This window comes from Helobdella robusta, assembly GCF_000326865.2.
Source record: "Helobdella robusta unplaced genomic scaffold HELROscaffold_15, whole genome shotgun sequence".
Taxonomy (NCBI): domain Eukaryota; kingdom Metazoa; phylum Annelida; class Clitellata; order Rhynchobdellida; family Glossiphoniidae; genus Helobdella; species Helobdella robusta.
Genome location: NW_008703839.1, coordinates 1,791,315 through 1,817,446, shown reverse-complemented (window position 1 = coordinate 1,817,446; position 26,132 = coordinate 1,791,315). Strand labels below are relative to the sequence as shown.

Below are 26,132 nucleotides of genomic sequence, written 5' to 3'. Positions count from 1 at the left end.
GGTTTGTTAGGAATGGAAGAATGAATGAGACCAACCGCGCCATCGCTCGCTCGTTGTCATCTCAGTTGACTTGATTTTTAACCACGCGATATGCGATTGTAAACCTGGCTGGCGTTCGTCATGCAGGGCTTCGAGACGAAGTTCCCTGCCGGTACGATAGACTGAGAAGAGTTTGTTATCACTCATCTGGTGCAGGTCGTCATCATCGGTTGTGGTTCTAATGTTCGTCATCATCGTTGTTGGTGGGCAGGCATCCGCTCAACTCCGCTGGATACGTTTCTTGTTTTTAAATCACGACAACAATAGTCATAATCGTCACTTGTAACATGATTGTAACATGAGTAACATATAACATTATCGTTACAAGCATTACCCGTGCCGTCACTATAATCATAATCACAACCATTATCGTTATCATCATCGCCATCATCATCGTCGTCGTCCTTACCATTATCAAGTCATCATTATCGTCATCTGCAACGCCAACATTACCATCATAATTTAACAACATCATCATCATCACCATTTTCGGCCTTTGGAGCCAGTAACGTTTCATCGTCATCTCATCAACATTCATGTTGTACAATCATATACATACATCCATTCGTATATAAACATATACTCACATGCATTTATATATATTTATACACTCACACACACACACATCCACACACACACACAGTCATTCATGAAACTCGTGTTATTTGCATTTTTTTTCTTTCAAACTTTTGGCTCCACAGAAAATTTTTCTGTTTGTCATAGGTTTCCGCTTAAATTATTTATAAAGCAAATTTTATTTTTTGCCATCATAACAAAATTTCGAAAGCGCCAGACACATTTTTGAATATTTATTACCGTAAATTACGTTTTATTTTTTTCGTTTGCGTCACGTCAATTGTCCATCTGAGGTTTAACACGAGTGGTCATTCCACTTCAACATGCGGCTTCCCAATATTTTTCTTTCACTTTTTTTTTCATAGTTTTTCTCTTCACATTTTTTTTGTTTCGTTAGACAATTTCCATTCTTTTAAACTCACAACTTCCTTTCCACATGTGACTTGACCGACTAATTTCATTTCTTATACTTTCAGTTTTTAAAAATGGTCCAACTGTAAATAATTTCATTTGTTACCTCTGTCTAAATTAAAAAAATAAATGTTTATTTCAAAACTTTTATGAAAATAATTCTTTGGACGTGTTGTTACAACGTGCAATTTAAAGTGCCAATTTGAAATATTATCGTGGTTTCGTAGTTAAGTTTTCTACTTTATCATCTCGGTTTGTTTTAAAAACTCTTTCATGAAATCTTCCTGCCTTATAACTCTTAAGAAATGGCATAGAAACACAAATATTTGTCTCCATAGGTTGAGGTTGTTTTTAAATTAGAACGAAAAAACTGGCCGATTGTAACAAAACAAATTTATTCTTCTCTGAACAATTATCAAAATTTAATTGGAAATTTTTTTATGACTTTTAGTTGATGTGTTTGTTGTTGATCAGCATCATCATCTTATCTACTGCAAACATCATTGCATCTATCTCCATCTTTAATTATTTGAAAAAATGCGTCAGGTGTGTTGGTGGCATGTTAGAGTTAGTTGAAAATGCCGTCTATGTCAAGTTTTGTATGTTGCGCAAGTAAATAATATATGAGAAAGTCAAGTCAAGTGTGGAATATCTAACCTCATCGTGTTCTTCTCAACCATCTGAAAATAAAAAATAAATGGAAACATTATGTTATTATAATAACTAATTGAAAATATTTTTCTAATCTAATTAAACACACAGGACGGATAATAACTATTGAATCGCAAGAAATGAAGTTTCATGATTGGGGATTGGGAGCGGATCCGGACGAATCCTGCTGGGTCGAAAGTGTTAAGTTCAATCTCTCCTTCCTCGTCGTCATCAGAGTTTTTTTCGAATTGGGTCCGCCCGCCTACGAAGAGATCGGTTTGTTGTGTTCTTCATTTTTCTGTTCAAATTGTGTTTAATATCATTAATCTTAAGCAAAGTTACTCTTTCTGTACGTTTAAACTCAAGTTGTTTATCAAAAGTAGTTTGATTTTTACTGAAATATTTTTCGTTTATTCTTCTCAATATGAATTGACACTCAAGAAATGAAAAATGAATTCTTGACAAGTTCGTGCAAATGGATTGGAGTGCACTTGCGTTATTCACAGCTCGGTTTGCGATAACAATTGAAATGTGCGGTAGAACACATTTGAATTTGAACGTAGCACGCTTCCAAATAAATAGATTGAAAGAAAATTTTTTTGTAATTTTTAAAAATTACAAATTTTAAAATATTCTCAAATTTTACAAAGTAAATTTATTTAATGACAAATTTCAAGCGAAAGGTTTGTAAAAAAAATTTTATGCTTTCTAATTTTGATCAAATAATTTTTTAACAACAGAAATAGTGATAGTGCTAGTGATAGTCGTCCCGGGAAAATGAGTAATACTGGTGAAAATGGAAATTGCTGCTAATGGCTGTGGATGTTGGTTGGTCGGCTCGGTGTTGGCGCACGTGAATAATTTATCACTTTCTCCATTCTTTCTCTGCCACACTCCTGTCCTTTTTACGTTTTCAAAAAATTACAAAAAATCCTAATTTTTAAAGTTTTTTTCAATTTTAGAGTAACACTGACTGAAAATAAATTTTATTTTTGAAGACATTCAAAGCTCATATAGAAATCATGTACAAAATGTCAATTAAACAGTATTTGTTCATCTTCGTGTAAACCAGGCCCGGTTCTAAAACTTTTTAGTGCATAGGCAACATGCAAATTTGCCGCCCTCTCCAATAATTTTTGATTTGAAAAAATAAAACAAAATCTGATTATCCAAAATGTAATCTCATTTCACTGTATTAGAAAAATCATTTGAAAACAAACTTTAAGCAAAAACACCGATTCATATTTAAAAAACATGAACAAATTATTAATTTATATAAATTACATTTGTAAAAAAATTTTTCTGGCTTTAAATTCAGAATTTTTTTATTAATTCACCCATATCCAATTGATCAACTTTTTTTCAGTTGAAATGATAGCAAGTAAAAATTGAGAATGGGAATGAAATAGAAAGAAAAAAACTTTTATTCGGCAAAAAACAAGTTTGTTAGGTCACCCTTAACATAAGTAACAGTAAATATAATATTAATAACAGAAAAAGCAATGAATGTCAATAGTTGCCAATACATCATGAAACAAAAAATGTTTGAGAGAGAAAAAAGGAAAGAAAAAATAACAGGGCAGAAATAATAAAACAAATAATTATATATACATACCCATACATAAATATATACATATATATATATATATATATATATATATATATATATATATATATATATATATATATATATATATATACATATATATACATGAAGTAAAAAAAAAGATAAAAAACAGATTTAATCAGATCTACAATTCTTCGTTTGTATAAGCCTAACGTAGCTATGTTTTTAACATCAGTCGGTAGCGAGTTCCATAATCGGATGGATACAGGAAAAACAGAATTTTGTTTCTAATCAAATTCTTGTCGCTATTGTTTATTTTTTAAAGTTAAAATTGTTTTCCATTTCATTCTCGAGTGTATAGGACCTATTTCGATTTTTCAACCAACTTCAGCACTTGGCTTTGCTATTGACTCACGAGAAAGATGGAGTAAAAGACCATGATTAATGCAGTAATTTATGGAATCTACCGACTTTCTAGCGTTGGATAGTTTTTTATTACATTTCCCAATGTTTCTAACCAAATTCTAGTCGTTATTATTTATTTTATTAAAGTTAGAATAATATGCAATTTTCCAATTCATTCTCGAGTATGTAGGGCCTATTTCGATTTTTCAATCATCTTCAGTACTTGATGCATGAAACTTGTTCCTATGGCGCAAAACTTCTTTATCAATTCGCATTTTCTCATGATGTATAGATGTATATTTTGATGTATATTTTCAACTTTAATGCACTGAGGATGACAAGATTCCTGGTAAAATTTCATATTTTGAAACATGACCATTAACCCATTCAAAGCGGAAATGTGTTGAATTGCCATCTCCAAATAATCAACACAAGTGACAGTACTGATTTTAATTTTGGTGAATATGATAGACAATTTAGTTTTATCTTTTATTTTAAAGATGTTATTGTGAAATAGCTAGAATTAATGCGTCCTTTAGCATCACTAAAACAACCACATAATCTTCATTTGGCTGACATGGCCCGTGTTTTAAAAGTAGATCGTTCAATTGTTCATAATCAAGACTTGGAAGGAAAAAGGCTATCTTGGTAAAAAAAAAAAAGTTGTTGTAATTTCACCTGTTTCAGTGTATTTATTTTTCACTGGAGTGGAATTATCATTATTGTTTCCTATTTCTGTGTCAATAATAATAATTCTGTACTTAGAGCATTTTGTTCAGTCGTGACTGACAAAGTAGTAGTGTTATTGTGCTGATTTAGAATTTCATTTTCATTTGGTACGGGATTGAATTTGTTAAAATAACTTACAAACTTTTCTAGTAAAACGTTTGCGAAATGGAAACAAATTTGTTGACAACGACAGCAGTGGTGAAAGACAAATCTAACGATAAGAACCAAAATCTTTATAATTATTAACCATGGAAGTATGGAAGTAAATATAATTTAGAACACAAATATCAATCAATCAATCAATCAATTTTCGTTTTGCGTCCAGAGACCCGGTTGTTGTAGCGGCATCTAATTATTTAATTTTAAATACTTTCAGCATTTTTTACAAGGTAAATTTTTTATTTCTGAAAATATAATTAATTAAAATGTATTTGGAATAGAATAAATTTTAAGGATTTGAAAATAATTTCAACCGTTTTTTATTGGCAGAGAAAAAATTCAACAGTAACGATTTTTATGTTGATTTTATACTATATTAAAGTGTTCAAATTAATCAGTTTGCATTGAATTCTTTTCATTTTTTTGCAGGACAATTAAATGCATACAAATGTTAGTTTTGTACTCAAAGAAAACAAATAATCAGCACTCTTTTAAATGTACATTTTAGCGCTACCAAATATTATCTGGTTGACCGTTCACAGAAGTTTTGCCATAAATTTGACATATGAACATTTGAAAACATACACATAAATGTAAAAACACACAAATGCATAGTCATACAAACAAATCCATTGATGTACAAACAAACAAACATATTGATGTATAAACAAACACATTGTTGTACAGACAGACGCATACACAGACAGACGCATACACACTTAAAACAAACTTACTTATTTTCTGCTGTTCAAAAACAAACATAATTTTCTACTTCCGTGCAGACAAACAAACTGAAGCATCTGATAGCCGAGGCATCTGATAGCCGAAGCATGTGATAACAAGCCTTGCAACATTTTAACGTTGACTTTTTCTTTTCATAAACTTCTTCTAGTAATTATTTGCGTAAATAGAAATTTTTAGTTCCAAGTTATGAAAAACTCAACTAAGTGAAAAAATAACATTTGAAATTTTCTAGAGACCCAAGAGGCAAATGAAGTTTTGAAGTGTAGAAACAATGCATAATTTGATTGGTTGCATTGTCAATTTTGCTTTATAATTGAAACGCAGAACAAACAATTCTGTTGAGTGATTAAAGTTTAACAATAAATAAAATGAAAATATCAAATAAATTTGAATGCCATGACTAAATTAGAAACATAATATATGAATAATGTTTATTTAAGATAGGATAATGTTTGAGAAATTTTGAAAAGTTTAAAGTTGTATAGAAAATATTATAAAAAAAAATACCAAAACATACCTAAGCAAAAAACAATCGCAAAATAGCTGAAGAAATAATTTTTTTTAATTTTTTCATGTGACTATGAACACCTCAGCGTTGATTCCAATAAGTTCTTACGTAATTTAAATTTAAAACATTTCAAACAACTGATCACCATCGTTCATTATAAGCTAACAACCTTTCAAAACTTCACTAAATACACAGAATAACACTAGACACACTTCACACGATCAACAATACAAAATCAAAGCCTAATTGTACCGCAAAAAATTAGAAATACAAAATGTAGCTAATTTATTATGGTTATGTTGTTGTGTTATACAAACAGACAACACACATTTGTTTGGGTTAATAGATGGAAATTATTAATACTAATGATTCCCATAGATTTAGAAATTTAAACAAAGAGTATTTTAAGAGCATTTTGAAATTAAAATTGATAAATAAATAGCCGTTAATTCCAATATAACCGTTGCCCATGACACCGTTCCATTGAGGTTGCCATGGTACATTCTGATAACTGGAGCGAGATATAATAATAAACATAATAACAAACAATTAAGTTTAATAATGTTTATTTATTAACGAAATACAAAATACTTCAATAATGCAAATGGTGACATATAAAAACTAGATTCACTAATAAGCAACGCGGAAAGATTCAGAAGGTATATCTAATGGCCACAGACACAATATAAGTTTACATAATATTCAACACTCCTTAAACTTAATGTGTCCATGTTCTGTAATGCAATTTCAACAAATATAACAAACCTAGTAATATTAAATTGAAATGTTAAATGTTTCCTATACAAGCAACATAACACGCAAAAAAATATTAATAAAAATGACCATCATCATCCTCATCACAATCACTCTCATCAAAATCAAAACTTTGCATCTTCTTCTTTCTTTTCTTCTGTACTATTTGCTTTCATACTAGAGTAATAAATAGTTTTAGTTTGATTGAAGACAACGGTTTTGTGAAAATGTCAGCAATGTTATCACTGGATGGAATATATTTTAACTGGATGAAGCCATTTTGTACTTCTGATCTAATGAAGTGGTATCTGATATCAATATGTTTTGATTTCTGATGAAAAACAGGATTCTTTGATAACTCGATTGCACTTATTATCAACATTAAGTATAACAGACGTGTCTTAAATTCTTCGAGTCATGTCTGTTAAAAATTGCTTCGAAAATTTAGCTTACTGCACAGCTGCACACATTGACGTATATTCAGCCTCGCAAGTTGAAAGGGCAATGGTTAGTTGTTTCCTGGACTTCCAAGATATTAATGATCCACTCTCCTAACAACGTGAAACCATATCCAGCAATTCTATGACGATCCTGTAAATTTGCCCGGTCAGCATCACAATATCCAATCAAATTTAAATCAACATGAGACTTCTTGAATGTTAGGCCATAATTAATTATTCCTTTCAAATATCGCAGTACGTGTTTAATCGTCATCATGTGAAATTTTGTTGGTTTTGACATGAATTGTGGCAGGTAGGAAATGGCAAAACACAAATCAGGTCTTGTAACAGTCATAGCGTAGATTAAGCTTCCGACAATAGGTCTGTCATCAGCAAAGTCAGTAAAATTATCTTTTTTTTCAATCTATTCAAGTTTATATCACATGGTGTGGACCTTGGTTTGCAGCCACTCATATTGTATTTTGACATTATTTTTTCAATATATATTGACAGATTCATATCAATCATGTTACCCTCAGATGAGTGGGTAAACTGTATTCCAAGGAACTATGATAATTTGCCAAGATCCTTTGTTTTGAACTTTGAACACATAGATTGTTTTACAAGTTCCAAGAGGGATTTTTTACTAGCAGCAATGATAATATCATTAATCCAAATAAGAAGGATAACCTTCGAATCTGTGCTGAATCGAGTATAAACACAATGATCAGTTGGTGACTGTTCATAACTTTCAGAGACCAAGTAATCATGTAACAAATTGTTCCAATTTCTACCACTCTGTTTCAGGCCATATAGAGATTTATTTAATTTCAGAATAAGATTATCATCAGTTTTATTTTCAACTATAAATCTCTCAGGTTGTTTGATGTACAGTTCAGCATCTATGGTTGCCTTTAAGTAAGCTCTTTTAACGTCTATTTGGTGAATAACCAAGTTGTTTTGCACTGCTAATTGAATTATCATTCATATAGATGTAACTCGAACAGTTGGCGAAAAAGTTTCATAGTAATCTTTATCTTGAACCTGAGAATAACCTTTTGCTACATATTAAGCCTTATATTGATCATCGCCGTCCGGTTGAAGCTTGATTGTATATATCTAACGACCTCCGATTACATTTTGGTCTTTTGGTAATTGGCATAGTTCAAGAGTGTAGTTGTCTGATAACGAGTTCATTTCTTCCAACATAGCCTGTTTCCAATATCGAAAATTGGAAGAAGTTACGGCTTCATTATGTAGCGGTAATGATCAGTAGTATTTGCTGAGTTATCCTATAGAACGTAGTTATTTAGATTTTCGTTTTCTATGTTTCTCATAGGATATCTGCAAACAATCGATTCCAAATCTGATTTACTTTGGGTTATAGTTGAAATATCTGCATTATTGCTCTCATCATTCTCTTTCACAGGATTCACATTTACAGTTGTGGGTTTGTTTTGTGTCACAGTCTCAGCTTTAGCGACATCACTTTTTTATCAATATAATTAAAGTCTCTTCAAAATCATGACTAACATCCTATTCAATTTCATTTGCATTTATGTTGTTTGTGAAACCCACACATCTTGACTTTTTCACAGCTCCAGAATTTTTGAAATACAGGAAATAGACAAGACTTTAGTGATTATTTCACTCTTCGAATCAAATTTACTTTTATTTTGTAAAAAAAAGTATGACACGTTGAACCGAAGAAAGACACGCAAGACAGGTTAGGTTCTCTGCCAGTCATACTTTCATAAAGTGTTTTTCCTGCTCATGGACAAAAACATCTATACGTGTGTATGCCGCCACGCGCACTGCATATGTCCACAATTTTTTTGGCAGTTCTGATTATATCAATAAGCATTTGCAATGTCAAACAAAGATTTCCAACTTCGTTCAACTGTTCCATTTTGATGAGGTGAATATGGTGCAGATTTCTCGTGTTTGATGCAATTTCTCAGTATTAATGATCTAAAATTTCTATTTGTGAATTTTGCTCCATTGTCGGTTGTCAAACATTTGACTTGTCCGATTTAAGCATAATCAGCGAAAAACTTCTCAGCGGCATGGACAGTATCACATTTTTGTCGTAAAAAATAAACGGTACATACACCAAAGAAATCATCAACAAACGATATAGCATATCTAAAACCGTTTCTTGCTGGGGGTATGACAGGACCACTTAAATCACTATGAACAAGTTTCAGTGGTTTTTTGGCACGCCTCTCACTGTGCCTGTTGAAGGACTGTGTCATCTTTCCAAGAATGCAATCGTTACATTAAACTTCTGACTTGTTAGTTATTTTTATTTTTTCAACTACAGATTCTCAGATTAATGATGTCATTGAAGTTGCAGTGACCTATGATACCGTGCCATTCGTACAGACTATGTTTTACATTGGTTCTGTCGACATCACCTTTTAGATAATACAGACTTCTGCATTCACAAATGTTAAAGACAGTATTATTTGAATAAACGAGTTGTGCATAATAGGAGTTAAAATTAACTGTAGCTTCTTTTTCTGTTGCTGCTTGAACAGAAAAAATATCTTGATGATATGACGGAATATAAAACGTATTCTCCAGATAGACATCTCTATTTTTTCTGTCTGAACTGTGTAATGGCAACCCTGCCTTTCACTATCCCAGTTGGTGTAGAGCCATCTGCTAACTCAATACAGTGACTGGTGGATTTAAAATTTGTTTCTAGGTGTACAAATTTTGATTTGTCAGTAACAATATGGGTTATTGCACCGCAATCTACAAGTAGATTATTACATCTAATGCCTTGACTTTCTGAGGCTTTGAAAAATGAATATGGTTGTTTTTCTTCTTGTTGGTTTTCTAAAACCGATTTTGCACTAGTTTTGTTCTTTCTACATTGGCGTGTATTATGAGATTTATTTTTGCATATCTCACATCTTTTATTCTAAATTGTCTTTGCATTTTATTTTTGCTCTTTGAGAGTTTTACATTCAAATGACTTGTGTCCATATTTGTGACATGTGAAACACTGCATGGGTTTTGTGTAGTTCATCATTACAGTATCCTCACTACTATGAGGACAGTTCTGTTTTTCTGTTTCCTCAAAGCTACGAAGTGCAACCTTGAATTTTGCAAATGATTGTTCTCTATCTTTCTGTGTTTTAACAGTACAGAATGTTTTGTAATTTTGTGGCAAACCTTTCAGAATCATGGCGATGAGGAGACTGTCACTTATCACCTCACCAGCTGTCTTTAATGACTAAGCTATGGTCTCAGCTCGTAACATGCAATCTATCACAATTTCTGTTTCACGTTTAGAAAGAGTTGTTAATTCGTTGTACAGAGATACAATTTTGTGTTTTGACTTACTTCAACATTTTGTTCCTCTTCAAGATCATCTGTACTCATGAAAACATCATGTAGTTTTTGTAGCAGCATAAAACCCATGAATTTTACCTCCCATAATTTGTATTTCCTTTCGCCTCCATTGAACATCAGTCGAGACCTGAGCCCATAACCTGTAAAAACATTGAGGTTGCCATGGTACATTCTGATAACTGGAGCGAGATATAATAAACATAATAACAAACAATTAAGTTTAATAATGCTTATTTATTAACGAAATACTTTAATAATGCAAATGGCAACATATATAAAAACTAGATTCACTAATAAAAAGCACAGATAGATTTAAAAGGTATATCTAATTGCCACAGACACAATAATAGTTTACATAATATTCAACAACATAAAATATTTTAACAGAATTTTCTCAAAATGTAACAATTCATCAAACTCAACCAAATTCATGCTTTCTTGTACATTGATATTCAGATTGGTGTGCAGCTGCTTGCCAACATGAACGTGTGTTACATTAACACGAACGTGTGTTACATTCTTTTTGGCATGAGTTCAGAAAGAAATGTTTCCCATTTTAATTATTTATTTTTCACATAAAAACTGTGCAGCAGACATAAACAAAATTAAGAAATCGAAATTTGGAGCAAATCAACATTAACATTGGGCGGCGTGATGGCTCAATGGTTAAAGGCGCCTGGTCTTGCTATTGCTATGACTGGGTTCGAATACAAAGAGATTCCCGCCTATCATATGCAATGTGTATGATGCGTGGTTTGCACGCGTATTCATATACGCTGTGTGTGTGTGGCTCAATGGTTAAAGGCGCCTGGTCTTGCTATTGCTATGACTGGGTTCGAATACAAAGAGATCCCCGCCTATCATATGCAATGTGTATGATGCGTGGTTTGCACGCGTGTTCATATACGATGTGTTTTGTTTGTCGTTGAAACCTCTAAAGCAAACGCAAAAGAGAGAGAAATCTTTAACATATCTCTCCCCTCCCTAGCATCCTACAAATCAACGTATCTCCATCTCGGATCTCTTCAACCTTATTGAACGTAACCACCAATCAAACAGGCAGCCACAAATTAATCTCAACTTAAATCTGATATATTTGCGTGCGTGCAACTTGCGTGCCGCCTGCTTCCATTGTTTTCCTCCACGCTTGTTCTGGCTCTTCACGTCGCTTCAATACAACACGCAAACGTTTTTTCACGTCAATTTAATCAAAGATCAGCAATAAATTTTTTGAATTTTGAGTTTTTCACGTAAACAAATATAAAGTTTAAGTGTTATAAATTTTTAAATTGAAATAGGTTGCGCCGATTTTGTTCCGAGCAACCTGGACCCAGGAAGCCAGTTTGCAGTGCCTCGCTTCGAATCGTTCGAGCAAGTCTTCAGGAAGTCGTCCGCCTGGTTGAGGCACCAGAGGAACATTCGAGTCACGAACATCCAATCCGTCGACTACAAACTGAAGGACGACAGCAGTACGTTTCAAATCATTTTCCACTTCTTTCATATATACTTTAAAGTTATTCACATTTTGAGGCATTTTCAAGATTAATTAGTGAAATACATAATTCACAAACAGATAGGCGTAATGAATTTAAATTTGTTAGGATATGTTGGAACGAACATTTAAAAAATTAATGAATGGACTTGAGATTGTTGTAGGCACGCGGCTGATTTATTTCTATACAGCATCAACTGGAACATGCAACTATCTTTTTATCGATTGCTTCTACATTCTTTCCTTTTTTAAACACGTGTAAATATTGTTTAAAAATTTTCCATCATATTGCATTTATGTTATTTTAATTTTTCATGTAATATCAAATAACGCCGTAAAAAATTTATTCCTTATTTTATTTGTTTATGAAATTATTATAACTTAACTGAATGTAATAAAACAATTTTTCAAACCTTTCGAATGATTCATCATCACTGCATGCAAATGTATATTTTATGCTCTATTTCAGAAATATTAAAAAATTGACAACCAAGTTTATTGTGAAAGATAACAAACAGAGTTGTCTGTGTACGTGTGTGTATCTGTGTGTGTTACTGTGTGTGTGCGTGTGTGTGTGTGTGTGATCATTTTTAATTATTCAATGGCCTTCAAGGTTGATGGATGGTCGGGCGTCACATGAATCATCGAAGCCAGAGAAATTTCTAAGCACACGGCCTATGATTGATTGCTCCTTGCAACTTATTTCATCTGCAGAGGTGATGCTTTATTTCACGCTACACCGTGCGAGAACAACTTCCTCCTGCTTCATGTTCCGTTCTTCAAATATTGATCGCAGATACTACAGTTGATAAAATAAATTTTACAAAAAAAGTTTCAGAAAAATTCTCCGCCCAAAACAAATACTTTCAATAACTAGCAGAGAACATGAAATTTTTAAATAGTTTGAAATTCATTCTAATGATCCCTCACATGAATGGTGCTTTAATAGGCAAAATCAATCAATAAACTTTATCCATCTTTTAAGTTGATGTCATGTTGACAGACCAAAATGAAGAGCAGATAAGATCAATGCTTGATTGACAAATTAGATGGAACATCGCCAAAAATTTGTCCCACTGGAAATTTTTTTTGTTTTTTTTGAACAAAACTGGTTTGAGAAAAACTTAACAACAAGTTGTGTCTTTATTAATCTTTCAATGAAACGGAAAAAATGGTTATTTATTTTTTATTTTTTCAAAAGCACTCCACAAAAATTTATTTAAATTTTTTTATAATTAAAATATATCTTTTAAATTAAAAAAATTATTTTTAAAAAATTTACAAAATTGAATTTGAACAGCTTCATTAAAAACAATGTTCACAAAAATTTCAAAATGTTGTTGAATAATTTAAATAACTGTAATCTATATCTATAAAACTGTAAAAAAAATTAAATTAATTTTTTAATAAATAAATAAATATTATCTCAACAAGTCCCAACTACGGGCCATCCGCTCGAGTTTCTCATAATGGGGCGTTAGATGATGGAATGTGTATTAGAGAAATGTTGTGAGTGCGTGTGTGCGTGCGTGTGTGTGTACAACACCAATATAATATATCTGTTCATGGCATCAATACATACAAAAATAATATATCGATATTCTGCTGAATTATATTTATGCATAACTTCAATATATAAATGCATGACATCGACACATCAATGCATCACATCAACGCATCAATGCATCACATCAACGCATCAATGCATCACATCAACGCATCAATGCATCACATCAACGCATCAATGCATCACATCAACGCATCAATGCATCACATCAATGCATCAATGTATCACATCAATACATTAATGCATGGCATCAATACATCCATGCATCACATCAATACAACAATACACCAATTCATAATGCCAGCGATCTGAACATGTCAGGCTGTCAGTGAAAGTCAGCAGTCATCTGTCATCGTCAACTGCTACAGAAGTTATCCCAACAAGTTAAATTATCTTTCTGGCAATAATTACCTCATGCTGGCTTCCTTTCAATTGAATGAAAATTCCCCAAAAAAAAATTTTCTTACGAATATGTTGAACTAATTAAAAAAGTTTAATTAAATCTAATTCAACAGAATATTATGTAAAATTACACGTAAATGCAGTTATTGAAATTATTGAAATGCAAGTGCATCACTTCTCGGCAGTAAATTTGCAACAAACAGACCGAGCAGTGCTTAGCTTAGCATTATAACTTATTTATTTATTAATTGTTCTCCGTTCTGAGTGTTGGGGTGGTCAGAAATGTCCAGTGGAGTCTAGTGTTGTCAAAAAACGTTGTTATAATGAAGTATCTAAACAACTTTCTATATTTTTTCGAGGACATGATTTATTTTTTTTAAATAATATTCAAAAATATTTTTTTTGTCATTTCGAGTTAAACCTCTGTAAGCTTTTAAAAAAAATTGAATTTTTATGAAATGCAAAATATAATCCTTTATGAGTTGATGGGTTGAAAACGTGAACTTCCTATGCAATACCCATTCAATCAAAATCTACTGAAAACAATTAATGATGCGAATAGAAACATTTGAAAAAATTACAAATTAAGCAATGTATAAATTAAAAGCTTTGTTATTACAAAAAGAAAGAACTGAAAACAAAACATTTTTCCTTTTTTACATTAAAATGTTTTCTGTGACGATCATGTTATGTTAGCTACATTTGATATTTTGAAGTTCTGCTAGAAACGTCTCAGTCTTCAGCCACAATTGCTGGCTGGCTGGCTGGCTGGCTGGCTGGCCGGCTGCCACGCTGACGACAGCATCTCATTGAGAAAATGGGTTCAGCTAGTTACTTAGAGGACATAAATTACAAACGTAAAGTGGCGTTAAAGTGAAAGCATTTCACCGACATGTTGCGATCGTGATGAATGAATTAGGAAATTGATTGAGTGTGTACTTTACTGCCACCTTACGACGATGATGAAATTGAGGATTTAATGGGCTTTGCGTTTTTGATTACGAGTTGTTTTCTAAAGTTGCTCTTGTTAGTAGTGTTGCAACTGATGTTTTTATACTCATTTTGTTGCTGATGTAGTTGTTGATGTTGCTGCTGAGGTTGTTGATGTTGCAGCTGTCTTGTCTTAAGTGTTATTGTTGTTGATGTTGTTGTTGATATTGTTTTTGTTGTTGATGTTGTTGTTGAAATTGTTTCTAATGTTGAGGCTGTTGTTGCTGCTGCTAATGCTGATGCTGATGTTTTTGTTGATGTTGTTGCTGTTGATGCTGTTGTTGATGCAGTTGTTGGTCGTTTTAACCTTGATATGCTGTAATTTTTGTTATCAACTTTTTCATTTCCACTAAATTGTTCCTTCTATTTGGTTTTCTTTATTAATCAAGTAATGCAAGCGTTTAGAACCGAGAAATATATGTTCTATGCTTTTTGTGTTGTTATTTGACGTAACCTTTGGTTGCCAATGTGTTAAAAATTTTTTTTAATTTGTTGTCACAAATACATTGTTCAGTTTTGATTATTCATTAATTTTAAGTATTTTACTAATTTTCTCCAATTAATGTTATATAAATTAAGAAAAGAAGCAAATTACAAATAAGCCCGCCACTAATGTGCCTCCATACGTGGATGGATTTTTTCGTTGTTGAATTTTTGTGAAAGCTACTAAAGTTATTTTCGTTTTTCTAAGTTCAAAATCATCCACATCAATTTTTGTTACAATCCAATTTTAACTTTTAAAATAAATAACGGATTTGTATAAATTTTCTAACTAGATTTTGTATTTTCAGTGTAATAATATGTTTCATTTTGCTGTTTCAGGAGGCGTTTTGAAAAAAATTTTGGTTTTTATATTTTTTTCCTCCACATTTGAAATTGACAACATGATACATGGATACAATTTCTGATTTCTTGCACAAATATGATTCATATCAACAGTGTTACCCATAATATCATTATTTACGATATCATCATTCATGACATCACCATCCATATTGAATCTATTGAAGCACAGCAAACATGTTTCCACTCATATCATTCAAACAATCCTGATCCCACACAACATAGTAGCATCGTTTTCGTCGTCGTCACAATCCCATGTGCAGTTCAATGTAAACACTCCGCCTCGTTCAGAACCATCAGGACAATCCATGCAGCGACGCCAATCCCAATGAACAATCAACGTCATGAAACGTTTTTTATATTCAATATTCATAACCAGGTAGCGAGAATTTGGACACGCAGAGTTCATTCTACGTGGAGTCTGGGCGATACACGACCAAGTACCTTCGAATCGTGCGCATATGTTTCACTCGACCGTTCTTAAGAAACGAGGATGACATGACGTCAGCCAGCAACCCAACATCCTCATCACCGGTATCATCTTCACTCAGATCTTCACCTTTATCTTTTTTGTCATCGTCGCCCAATTTGCGAAACGACGAAAACACGAGTTTGACGGAAGATGCGCCCATCCAGACCGTCGCAAATAGGAGTGCCGACTTTTGCTCAATCCACGCAGCTTTTGATAAACAAACAAAAAATGACGATCGAGTCGACGTTGAACATTCTTCGAAGGTAAACGACGGTTGTAAAGTAAGCAGGCCCAGGTTCATTTCCCTTTTCAAATCACTTTCTCAAGATGGAACTTCCCTGGAGAAGCAGCAACAGAAACTCTCAGAGAAACAACAAAAACATCAATACCAACTCAGACGTCAGACTTCACTCAATTTTCCGCAACAACAACATCAGCAACAACAACATCGCCAAAGACGATTAACGCATTCTTGTTCTCTACACTTACCACGAAACCAGCAGCGAAACACACATCAACAATATCAACAACTGAACCCAAACTACGTGACCTTTGAACCGGTCATGTTGAGTTCAGGGGGTATCATTGGCATACCATTGTTTGAGAGGCTCTCGGAGACGATGAAGCGAGCCATGCTGTGGCTTTCACAGTGCAGTCCAGGTTGTTTGATGCTTGCTCATGTTGTTGCTTGTTGGTTGTTGTTTGTTGTTGGTGTGATTTGTTGTTTTGGTTTGTTTTGTTGGTTTTTGTTGTAATTTGTTTGTTGTTGTGGTTTGTTGTTGTTGACGTTTTTTGGTTGTTGTTGTCGTTGAGGTTTGTTGTTTGTTGTACTGTTGTTGCCAATGTTTCAATTAATTTTATTGTTGTTGTTTGTTTATTTGTTTGTTTGTTTGTTAGTTTAGTTATGATTGAGTTTATTTTTGTGCAGTCGATTCAAACTTTAGAAATTGTTACTTTTTTTTTAGCAGGATTAAAAAAGCTAATTTTAAAAATATTTGAGCCGTTTTACAAGTAACTGAAAGTCAAATTTGTTTCTGATAATTTAATTATGAAAAAATATTGTTGAAGTTAAAAGAAGTATTATAATTTGTGTCTTGTGGTATTGTAAGCACCAGAAATTCATTTCTTGTTGGTTGGGTTGCTGATATCAAGATGTTGTTGTGTTAGTATTAATATTATTACTGCTAGTTTTCATGTTGTTATTATTACCATTACTACTAATATTACTGCTATTGTTAACATTTATGTTGTTGTGGTTGTTCAAATAAAACAATATGGATGAAAAACAAAAACAACATCAGCTACAACAACAACAATAGCAACAACAACATCAGCTACAACAACAATAGCAACAGCAGTAACAACAATAGCAACAACAACATCAACAACAACAACAACAGCAACAACAATAGCAACAATAACATCAACTACAACAACAACAATAGCAACAACAACATCAACTACAACAACAAAAATAGCAACAACAGCAACAGCAACAACAACAACAGACATCCAGGTGATTTCAGCGGAGACAGTGCCAGTACGAATTTTCTCCGGCAATCAGTACGGCAACCACGAAGTGACGTACACCTGGAACAGGGGCGAACAGAAGGAGTTCTGGCTCTTTGTTATCAGGCTTTACATATCAGGTTGTTAGGATGATCGTCTATAAGACGATGACGATGATGATGATGATGATGACAATGATGAATACGATGAGGATGATGATAAAAACCATGATGATGGTGATGATGATGATTATAATGATGATGACGATGATGAAGATGATGACGATGAAAACAACGATAATGACGATGATGACGTTATAACTTGAGATTATAAAATAGAATTTTCTGAAGTGTGTTGGATCAAAAAATTTTCATCTAAACATAAAAATATTACAAACACGGTAGTTGCGTGGGTAACAACATTTTATCTCACCACTCATCAAATGAAAATTTCCAAAAGGTGATTTTCGATTCAGCCCACCAGATGTCTTGCTACCTCCGTTCCTCTTGAAGAAACGTAACGAGAACTGTTGCCATGTCTCTTGACAGATGATCTTCATCACTTCAGCAGATGCTCTTATTCTCACTTTTTTGATGTTGTTCATATTTTTGATGTTCGTGAATTTTATAACAACATTTGCGTCATTACTTGATGAAAAAAAATTAAGAAGAATGTTCGTCGATTCAAACGTTATTTTGTTGTTCGCAGAGCTGCTTGAGTGTTAATAACTGTGTGACGTCACTTTTTTTTATATCGTTTCATTGGATTCATTCATTGATATACAACAACACAACAAATCACACATTATATACGTATATTACGTATACACACGTTCATTTTGTATATGCATAGAATGTACAAGTTGTATGTATATGTAGTTATTGTATGTATGAACATTATTTCTTTAATATGTTCTTAGGAAATTTTTTGTTGTCGAAAAAATAATTAATATTGTAATTAAATACCGTAGGGACAAGTAGTGGGTGATTTAAATAATAAAAGTATTCAGTGGGTTGGATCTAGATGGAGGGGGCCGAGAGGGGCACTGACCCCCCTCTGTGAGCAGTTTTTTAATAAAAATCATAAAAGGACCGTTTTATGTGTAAAATCGACCAAAAATTGAACGTGATAAGCAAAAAAAGATCGTCAGCCCCACAACCACTAATCTGGACGCCCTTTTGAAAATTTTGGCTCCCATCGTGATAATTTTCAACACTTTCAAATTTTTGCCCACCCCCTCGTTGCGTGCGTCAAAGTTATCTAGATCCGCCACTGTAAGTATTAAAATTTTCCCTACAAACTTCGATTTAATTTAATAAAAATGTTCCAAATAATAAATAACTTTTAATTTGGGCAGGTTGTTTGAAACATTTTGAAAATAATTTGGACATTAACTTTAATCATTTGATCACGATTGCCAACGCACGTGAATGTTTCTCTCATTAGAAACGACTAATGAGATCTGCGGTAGTTTTTAATTACGCCACTCTATTAACTAACCGGAACATTAAAAATCATTAGTTATCTTTGACGTGGTTTGTGCTAATGTTTCCTAATTAATGATTCCACAATTAGTTAGTTAGTTAGGGTACATGTTTTTGGAAATGAATAATAACTTGAATTAACTTAAAATTAAGTTTCAACGTCGACACACATTTTTTGGAACTCTTTTACTGAATTCAACTGAGGTGATTGAGATCTTGGGCATTAACTAAATTTCAAATAAGAAACTTTTATAAAACAAATTTCTTTCTAATTATTATCACCACAAAATTAAAATAACTGCAAAAATAAAACTGAAAAAGACCACACGACCTTTTGAATTCGGATTGCAGAATAAATATATCAAGACAGCGAATCAGTGGAAGTTGAGATCGCTTGATTACGGTTTTGTCTGTTTTGGCTGGCTTTCCTGGCGAGTGTGTATGGCTGACATCACATAGTTGTGGGACATGGATCGATTTGGGATGCATCTCATGGAATACCAATAACTAATTTAGGTCTCAAGTTTTTTTTAATATGACAATATTGCAGATACTTTTACTTATTCTTTTTCAAATTGACCATTTTTTAATTAATTTCGTGGCAGTAGTTGTGACTGCTTGTGCAATGTGTTGCTTCTGTTTAATTTTATGATCTGATTTTTTCGATTTCACCTTTTTAATATTTCGTTTTGCTTTTGGTTTGCCTTTAATGAGTTTATGTTTGGTTTTAAATGATATGATTGTTTATTTTTATTTATATATCATTTTTGAAGACAATAAAATAACATTTTATTGCATTGCTAAACCCTTTTACCACAGTTTTTTGAAAGTTAGTTTTTTGAAAATAAAAGCTTCAAATCATTTTGAATGGTGAGAAAATTAACATTGCTTTTTAACATTTCGTCTCGATAGCTTACAACAGTTCAGTTATTCAGAATTGAATTTTTTAGCATCTCAATTTAACTAGTTAAAATAAAAACAAACATGTATATATATATTTGAGCATCTGGGCACATACACAACATATCAATTTGAACAACGAAGATGATATTGGAATATCGAAAAAAATCTTTTTGTTCTATCATGCATAAAATAAATAAAAATTTTGGTTTTGAACTAAAGAAACTTGAAAATAATTCAAGATCAACCGTTAAAAAAATCAAGAAGTTAAATTGAAAGTTAACTAACGCCCAACATGCTGTGATTTTCATCAATAATTGCATATCTGCATTTCTGACAGTCTTAATCCAATATATATATATATATATATATATATATATATATATATATATATATATATATATATATATATATTAAGATAAAGATATATATAATATATATGTTTATAAATAAATTAAATAAATATATTATTATTATTATTATTAGATTATTTATATATAAAGCGCCCTTTATTATTCTCAAAGGCACTAACAATGTAAAAGTTGATTAAATGCGCTAATGCAAAAGTTGATTAAACGTTTCACTTCAATCAAATCATATTGTTATAACCGTGCTACCGAACGCACTAGATTCTAGCGTATTCTAGAATGTTCTAGTGACTGGAACGTTCTAGAGTATACTGGAATCGGACCATCTGGAAGAATCTAGAAACGACGCTTGCGAAGAGTATATAAGCGCACGTCGCAAGAGATTCGTGATTAGTGATATTCGTGATTAGTGATATTCGTGATTAGTGAAATTCGTGATTAGTGAAATTCGTGATTTTGTGAATAGCCATTCGGTGAATTATTTAAAGCGATATTTGATTTGTTTGTTGACGTTGTCATAGCGATCGATTTTGAACGATTTAAAAGTTAATTGTTGCGTTAGTTTGAACCTACTGGAAATAAACGATTAGTTGATTTCTTCTGTAAATAAAGTTTAATAACTAATAATAGTTGATTTCTTCTGTAAATAAAGATTAATAACTGTTTGGAATATTTTATTCAATCGAGGATTTACTCGCTATCGTAAATCGGTTACGATAGCGAGTATTATAACATTGGTGTCAGAAGTGGGATCTTCCACAAGCGAATTACTACTCGTAGAAAAAGAACACGATGTCAAAACTGTGTGGGTTGAACGTAGTTCAACTACGAGAAGAACTACAGAAACGAAGCCTTGTCACAAGTGGCAAAAAAGAAGTACTAGTAGCACGTCTGAGAGAAGCTCTCATTGACGAAGGTAAGAACCCAGACGAATTCAAGTTTGATGGTGCTGACGAAGACAATGAAATTAGCACAGGCACGTTTACAACCGCTTAAATGATGGAACTTCTGCTTAGTATGTTAACTGAAATAAAACAACAGATCAAGGAACAGTCCGAACGACAGACAGAGGAGTTAAAACAGATCAAAGAACAGTCCGAACGACAGTCCGAACGACAGACAGAAGAGTTAAAACAACAGATCAAGGAAAAGTCCGAACGACAGACAGAGGAGTTAAAACAGATCAAGGACCAGCTAAAACACGTAAAATTGGAAGCGGCAGAACAGATTGAAGAACAGTCAACAAGAATAGAAATGATCGAACAGAAACTTGATCGTCAGACCGTTGAGGTAGATCACAAGATAGACAAATTGAAGCGAGAATTGGAGCAATCCAAAAAAAATGGCCATGCCGTTAGATCACGCATCCGGAAGAACTTTGAAGGTACCAGCATTTGACGGAGAGATGTCCTGGAACGTTTATAAAACCCATTTCGAAGCAGCGGCAACTAGTAACTGTTGGAACGGAAAAGAACGAGCAACAGCACTGATACTGGCCCTGCGAGGTTCAGCAGCAGAGGTTCTTCAGACGATTCCGGCGGAGAACCACTTCAACTATGAAGTTCTGGTTAGCGCGTTGGATTTACGTTATGGTGAAGAACACATGAAGCAGATTTATCGGTCTCAACTTAGAAACAGAACGCAACGATCTGGTGAATCCATTCAGCAGCTGGCACAAGATATCGAACGGTTGACATTGCTGTCGTATCCGACATCAGACCCCGAGCATAGAGACAAAACTGCCCTGGATACGTTTATCAAAGCCCTTCGTGATTCGGAACTCAAGCAATCCCTTCTCTTGTCAGATAAACGAAAACTCAAAGATGCCGTTGCGCACAGTCTCACTTTTGAATCAGCAAAGCAGGCATCAAAATGTGACGTACGTCTACGCCAAGTACATGAAGAATGCTCTTGCCAGAAGGTGGTTGTGAAACGCAAACCCCAACAGCATGGTGTACCCCAATGCTGGATTTGTGGCGAAAAAGGCCATCTACGTCGTGATTGTAAACACCGCCGAAAAGATAACTACTGCCGAAATTGCGCGACAAGATGGCGCAAAAGAAGAGAAGATGATCCCGTATCACGATCGGCCCCTTCTAACGAAGGGGCGGAAAACTAATAAGAGCCAACTTTGTGGGGCAGAGGTTGGCTAGTAGAATTGACGCCCCCAGTACCGTAATTAACGTTTCCAGACTACATCGAAATCGAAACGACTTATGGCTGAACGGAAAAGTTGATCAACGAGAATGCGTAATTACAGTCGACACCGGAGCAACAAAATCGATTTTAAGATCTGATTTGGTACCCAATCTGAAGAAAGAGACTTCTAACAAATACATCCTTCGAACAGCTACCGGAGGAACAGCACCAGTCTATGGAAAGATTCTCCGTACTGTTCAGCTAGGCGACTTGTCATTCGAAGATTCATTCTTAGTCGCAAATATCATCGACTAATGCATAATAGGTGTCGACTTTCTGACAAAATATGGGTTCAAAATTGACTTAGAAAAACGCATTCTTAGATGGAGAAATACAGAAGTGATAATGTGGGATAGCGACAAAGAATGCATTCGAGTAACAGTCGATTGTGATATGGAACTACCTCAATCATCTGAAAACATTGTATGGGGCAAGTTGAATTGCGATCCTGGGGGCCACCAGTTCTATTTAATGGAGCCAACCTCAACGACAAATGTACAGAACGCGGTCATTGGAAAATGCCTGGTAGAAGCGAACAAAAATGGTCTTATTCTTGTCAGAATAATGAATACCGCTAAACACACTATTAAAATTAAAAAAGGCAAGGAAATAGGTAATTGCCAATCAATAAATTTGGTGAAATCATTAGATGTGGAGCAACAGGAAAAGGTTCTACCAACTGACAAAGATAGACTCAAAGAACTTACCAAAAATCTACTGGATGAACTTAATTTGTATCAAGAAGACCGTTTAAAAGCCGAGGCGTTGATTGCTGATTTTGCAGACGTGTTTTCAACCGGTGACAATGACCAAGGTAAAACAGCTCTGGTAACTCACCGAATTGATACTCAGGATTCGAAACCGATCCGACAAGTACCACGACGTCTTCCTCTAGCAAAACAAACAGAAGTAAACGAAATGACAACGACAATGCAGAATCAAGGCGTCATCGAACCGTCATCAAGTCCCTGGATTTCGCCAGTTGTTTTAGTAAAGAAGAAGGACGGCACTATCCGTTTTTGCGTTGATTATAGGAAGTTAAATGATGTGACTAAAAAGGACAGCTATCCGTTACCGAGGATTGATGACATCATGGACACCCTATCTGGCTCAAGTTGGTTCTCTACGCTTGATTTGAAAAGCGGATACTGGCAGGTAGAAATCGACAAGAACGATCGCGAAAAGACAGCGTTTTCTATCGGATCGGGGTTGTGGCAATTCACCGCCATGCCGTTTGGATTGTGCAATGATCCAGCTACATTCGAGCGACTGATGGAATGTGTATTGCAAGGTCTTAACTGGAAAACCTGTCTTGTCTATTTAGACGACATAATTGTTCTAGGAAGAACATTTGATCAACACGTCGAAAACTTACGGGAGATCTTCACAAGACTTCGGGTGGCAAATTTAAAGCTGAACGTTAAAAAGTGCAGGTAGAAGAAATTGTGAAAGACTGGCCAACTCAAAAGGATAAAAATGAATTGCGCAGTTTCCTGGGATTGGCAACGTACTATTGACGTTTTGTAAAGGATTTTGCAAAAGTTGCCAGACCTCTCCACCAACTTAACGAGAAGGACCGAGTTTTTAACTGGAATACCCTATGCGACTCAGCATTTGAAAAGTTAAAAGTTGAACTATGTGATGCTCCTTTGCTAGCATATCCAGTTCGTGGCAAGACGTTCGTGTTAGATACTGATGCAAGTAACAACGGAATCGGAGCCTTTTTGTCACAGCATATAGACGGAGAAGAAAAGGTGCTAGCGTATTATAGCAGAGGATTCACAAAACCCGAACGAAACTATTGTGTGACCAGGAAGGAGTTACTAGCAATAGTCAATGCAACAAAACACTTCCACAAGTACCTTTATGGACAGAAATTTCTTCTCAGAACTGATCATGCAGCGTTAAGAGAAGATGTAGAGAGCTGGTGTCGAAAATGTAACACATGCGCTTCAGTCAAAGGACCCAAAAGAAGGTTAAAAGGAGCAATGCAAATCTACAATGTTGGTGTCCCCTTTGAACGGATTGCTATAGATATTGCTGGACCCTTTCCGGTATCAGATTATGGAAACCGTTACATTCTGGTTGTAGCGGACTATTTCAGCAAGTGGCCTGAGGTGTTTCCAATACCCAACCAAGAAGCATGTACCGTCGCTGAGGAAATTGCACTCAATTGGATTAGTCGCTATGGTGTCCCATTGGAACTCACTCCACTCAGATCAAGGTCGAAATTTTGAGTCACAACTGTTTTGTGAAATGTGCAAGCTGCTGGGTATAAACAAAACTCGAACGACACCTTTTCACCCACAGTCTGACGGTATGGTGGAACGATTCAACCAGACCCTGATTGAACATCTGGCTAAAGTAGTCGACGAAAATCAACGGGATTGGGATCGTCATATACCATTGTTTCTTATGGCATACCGGAGTGCTATCCACACAACTACTGGAGAAACGCCATCAAGAGTTCTGTTTGGGACTACCTTAAGAACTCCAGCTGATGTGAAATATGGCGTACCACCTGAACCACACCAACCATTAACAGAATACGTGGATAATCTTCGACAGCGATTAAACCATATCAACCGTTACGTACGCCCTAAAATTATGAAAAACACGGAGGCGGCCAAAACCAGATACGACTTGAAAGGAAGCAGTGGCGGTTTTGCTGTCGACAAGTTAGTTTGGCTGTATAACCCACAGCGGAAGAAAGGACGTTCTCCAAAGCTCCAGCGAGGGTGGGAAGGACCTTATCAAGTCATTACCCGCTTGAATGACGTCGTCTACCGTATTCAGGAATATCGGAAGCCGAGAGCAAGAATGAAGATCGTTCATTTGGATAGACTGGCTCCGTACCATGCGGACACCGGAACGAAAGCTGTTCGGGACGAACAGAACTAAGAAGGGGGTAATGTTATAACCGTGCTACCAAACGCACTAGATTCTAGCGTATTTTAGAATGTTCTAGTGACTGGAACGTTCTAGAGTATACTGGAATCGGACCATCTGGAAGAATCTAGAAACGACGCGTGATATTCGTGATTAGTGAAATTCGTGATTTTGTCAATAGCGATTCGGTGAATTATTTAAAGCGATACTTGATTTGTTTGTTGACGTTGTCATAGCGATCGACTTTGAACGATTTAAAAGTTAATTGTTGCGTTAGTTTGAACTTACTGGAAATAAACGATTAATTGATTTCTTCTGTAAATAAAGTTTAATAACTAATAATAGTTGATTTCTTCTGTAAATAAAGTTTAATAACTGTTTGGAATATTTTATTCAATCGAGGATTTGAACCCGTCGCATCGTAAATCGGTTACGATAGCGAGTATTATAACAATATCATGAAAAGTTTGTCTGAAAAGATGGTTCTTTAGCTTTCTTCGAAATTCAGTAATTGACAATGCACGATTTCGCAAGTCAACCGGCAAACTGTTCCAAATCTTCGGTCCCATAACAGCGAAATCTCTGCAGCCAACAGCAAGCTGAGTTTGACGAATTGTAACAAATCTAAATCGTTTAACCGTAACTTCTGACACTGTAACGGTGCATTTCTTG

General features: G+C 34.3%; 6 protein-coding genes across 6 annotated transcripts in view; 4 read left to right on the top strand and 2 right to left on the bottom strand.

Moving 5' to 3' along the window:
- HELRODRAFT_169326 (hypothetical protein) overlaps positions 1-231 on the bottom strand; it is a gene marked incomplete at both ends in the record, with an annotated part of 3,991 nt that extends 3,760 nt beyond the window's left edge. The window contains one exon of the mRNA XM_009015156.1: positions 36-231. Coding sequence (XP_009013404.1) covers positions 36-231 — 196 coding nt within the window. The remainder of the gene's footprint in view (positions 1-35) is intronic.
- Positions 232-9,929: 9,698 nt separating this feature from the next.
- HELRODRAFT_169325 (hypothetical protein) lies at positions 9,930-10,516 on the bottom strand (the record flags this gene model as incomplete). Its single annotated transcript, XM_009015155.1, has 2 exons — positions 9,930-10,121; positions 10,337-10,516. 2 exons carry the CDS (start codon positions 10,514-10,516, stop codon positions 9,930-9,932), a joined length of 372 nt encoding a protein of 123 aa, XP_009013403.1.
- Positions 10,517-10,999: 483 nt separating this feature from the next.
- On the top strand, positions 11,000-12,627 carry HELRODRAFT_169324 (hypothetical protein; the record flags this gene model as incomplete). Its single annotated transcript, XM_009015154.1, has 3 exons — positions 11,000-11,084; positions 11,644-11,814; positions 12,554-12,627. The coding sequence occupies 3 exons, from the start codon at positions 11,000-11,002 to the stop codon at positions 12,625-12,627; spliced, it is 330 nt and encodes a 109-aa protein (XP_009013402.1).
- A 1,091-nt stretch (positions 12,628-13,718) lies between these two features.
- Positions 13,719-18,973, top strand: HELRODRAFT_190744 (hypothetical protein; the record flags this gene model as incomplete). The annotated part of the gene is made up of 4 exons (XM_009015153.1): positions 13,719-13,728; positions 16,019-16,771; positions 17,620-17,760; positions 18,080-18,973. The coding sequence occupies 4 exons, from the start codon at positions 13,719-13,721 to the stop codon at positions 18,163-18,165; spliced, it is 990 nt and encodes a 329-aa protein (XP_009013401.1). The 3' UTR covers positions 18,166-18,973.
- A 2,191-nt stretch (positions 18,974-21,164) lies between these two features.
- Positions 21,165-21,368, top strand: HELRODRAFT_74886 (hypothetical protein; the record flags this gene model as incomplete). The annotated part of the gene is made up of 1 exon (XM_009015152.1): positions 21,165-21,368. One exon carries the CDS (start codon positions 21,165-21,167, stop codon positions 21,366-21,368), a length of 204 nt encoding a protein of 67 aa, XP_009013400.1.
- Positions 21,369-21,714: 346 nt separating this feature from the next.
- On the top strand, positions 21,715-22,491 carry HELRODRAFT_169322 (hypothetical protein; the record flags this gene model as incomplete). Its single annotated transcript, XM_009015151.1, has 1 exon — positions 21,715-22,491. One exon carries the CDS (start codon positions 21,715-21,717, stop codon positions 22,489-22,491), a length of 777 nt encoding a protein of 258 aa, XP_009013399.1.
- Between the last annotated feature and the right edge of the window lie 3,641 nt (positions 22,492-26,132).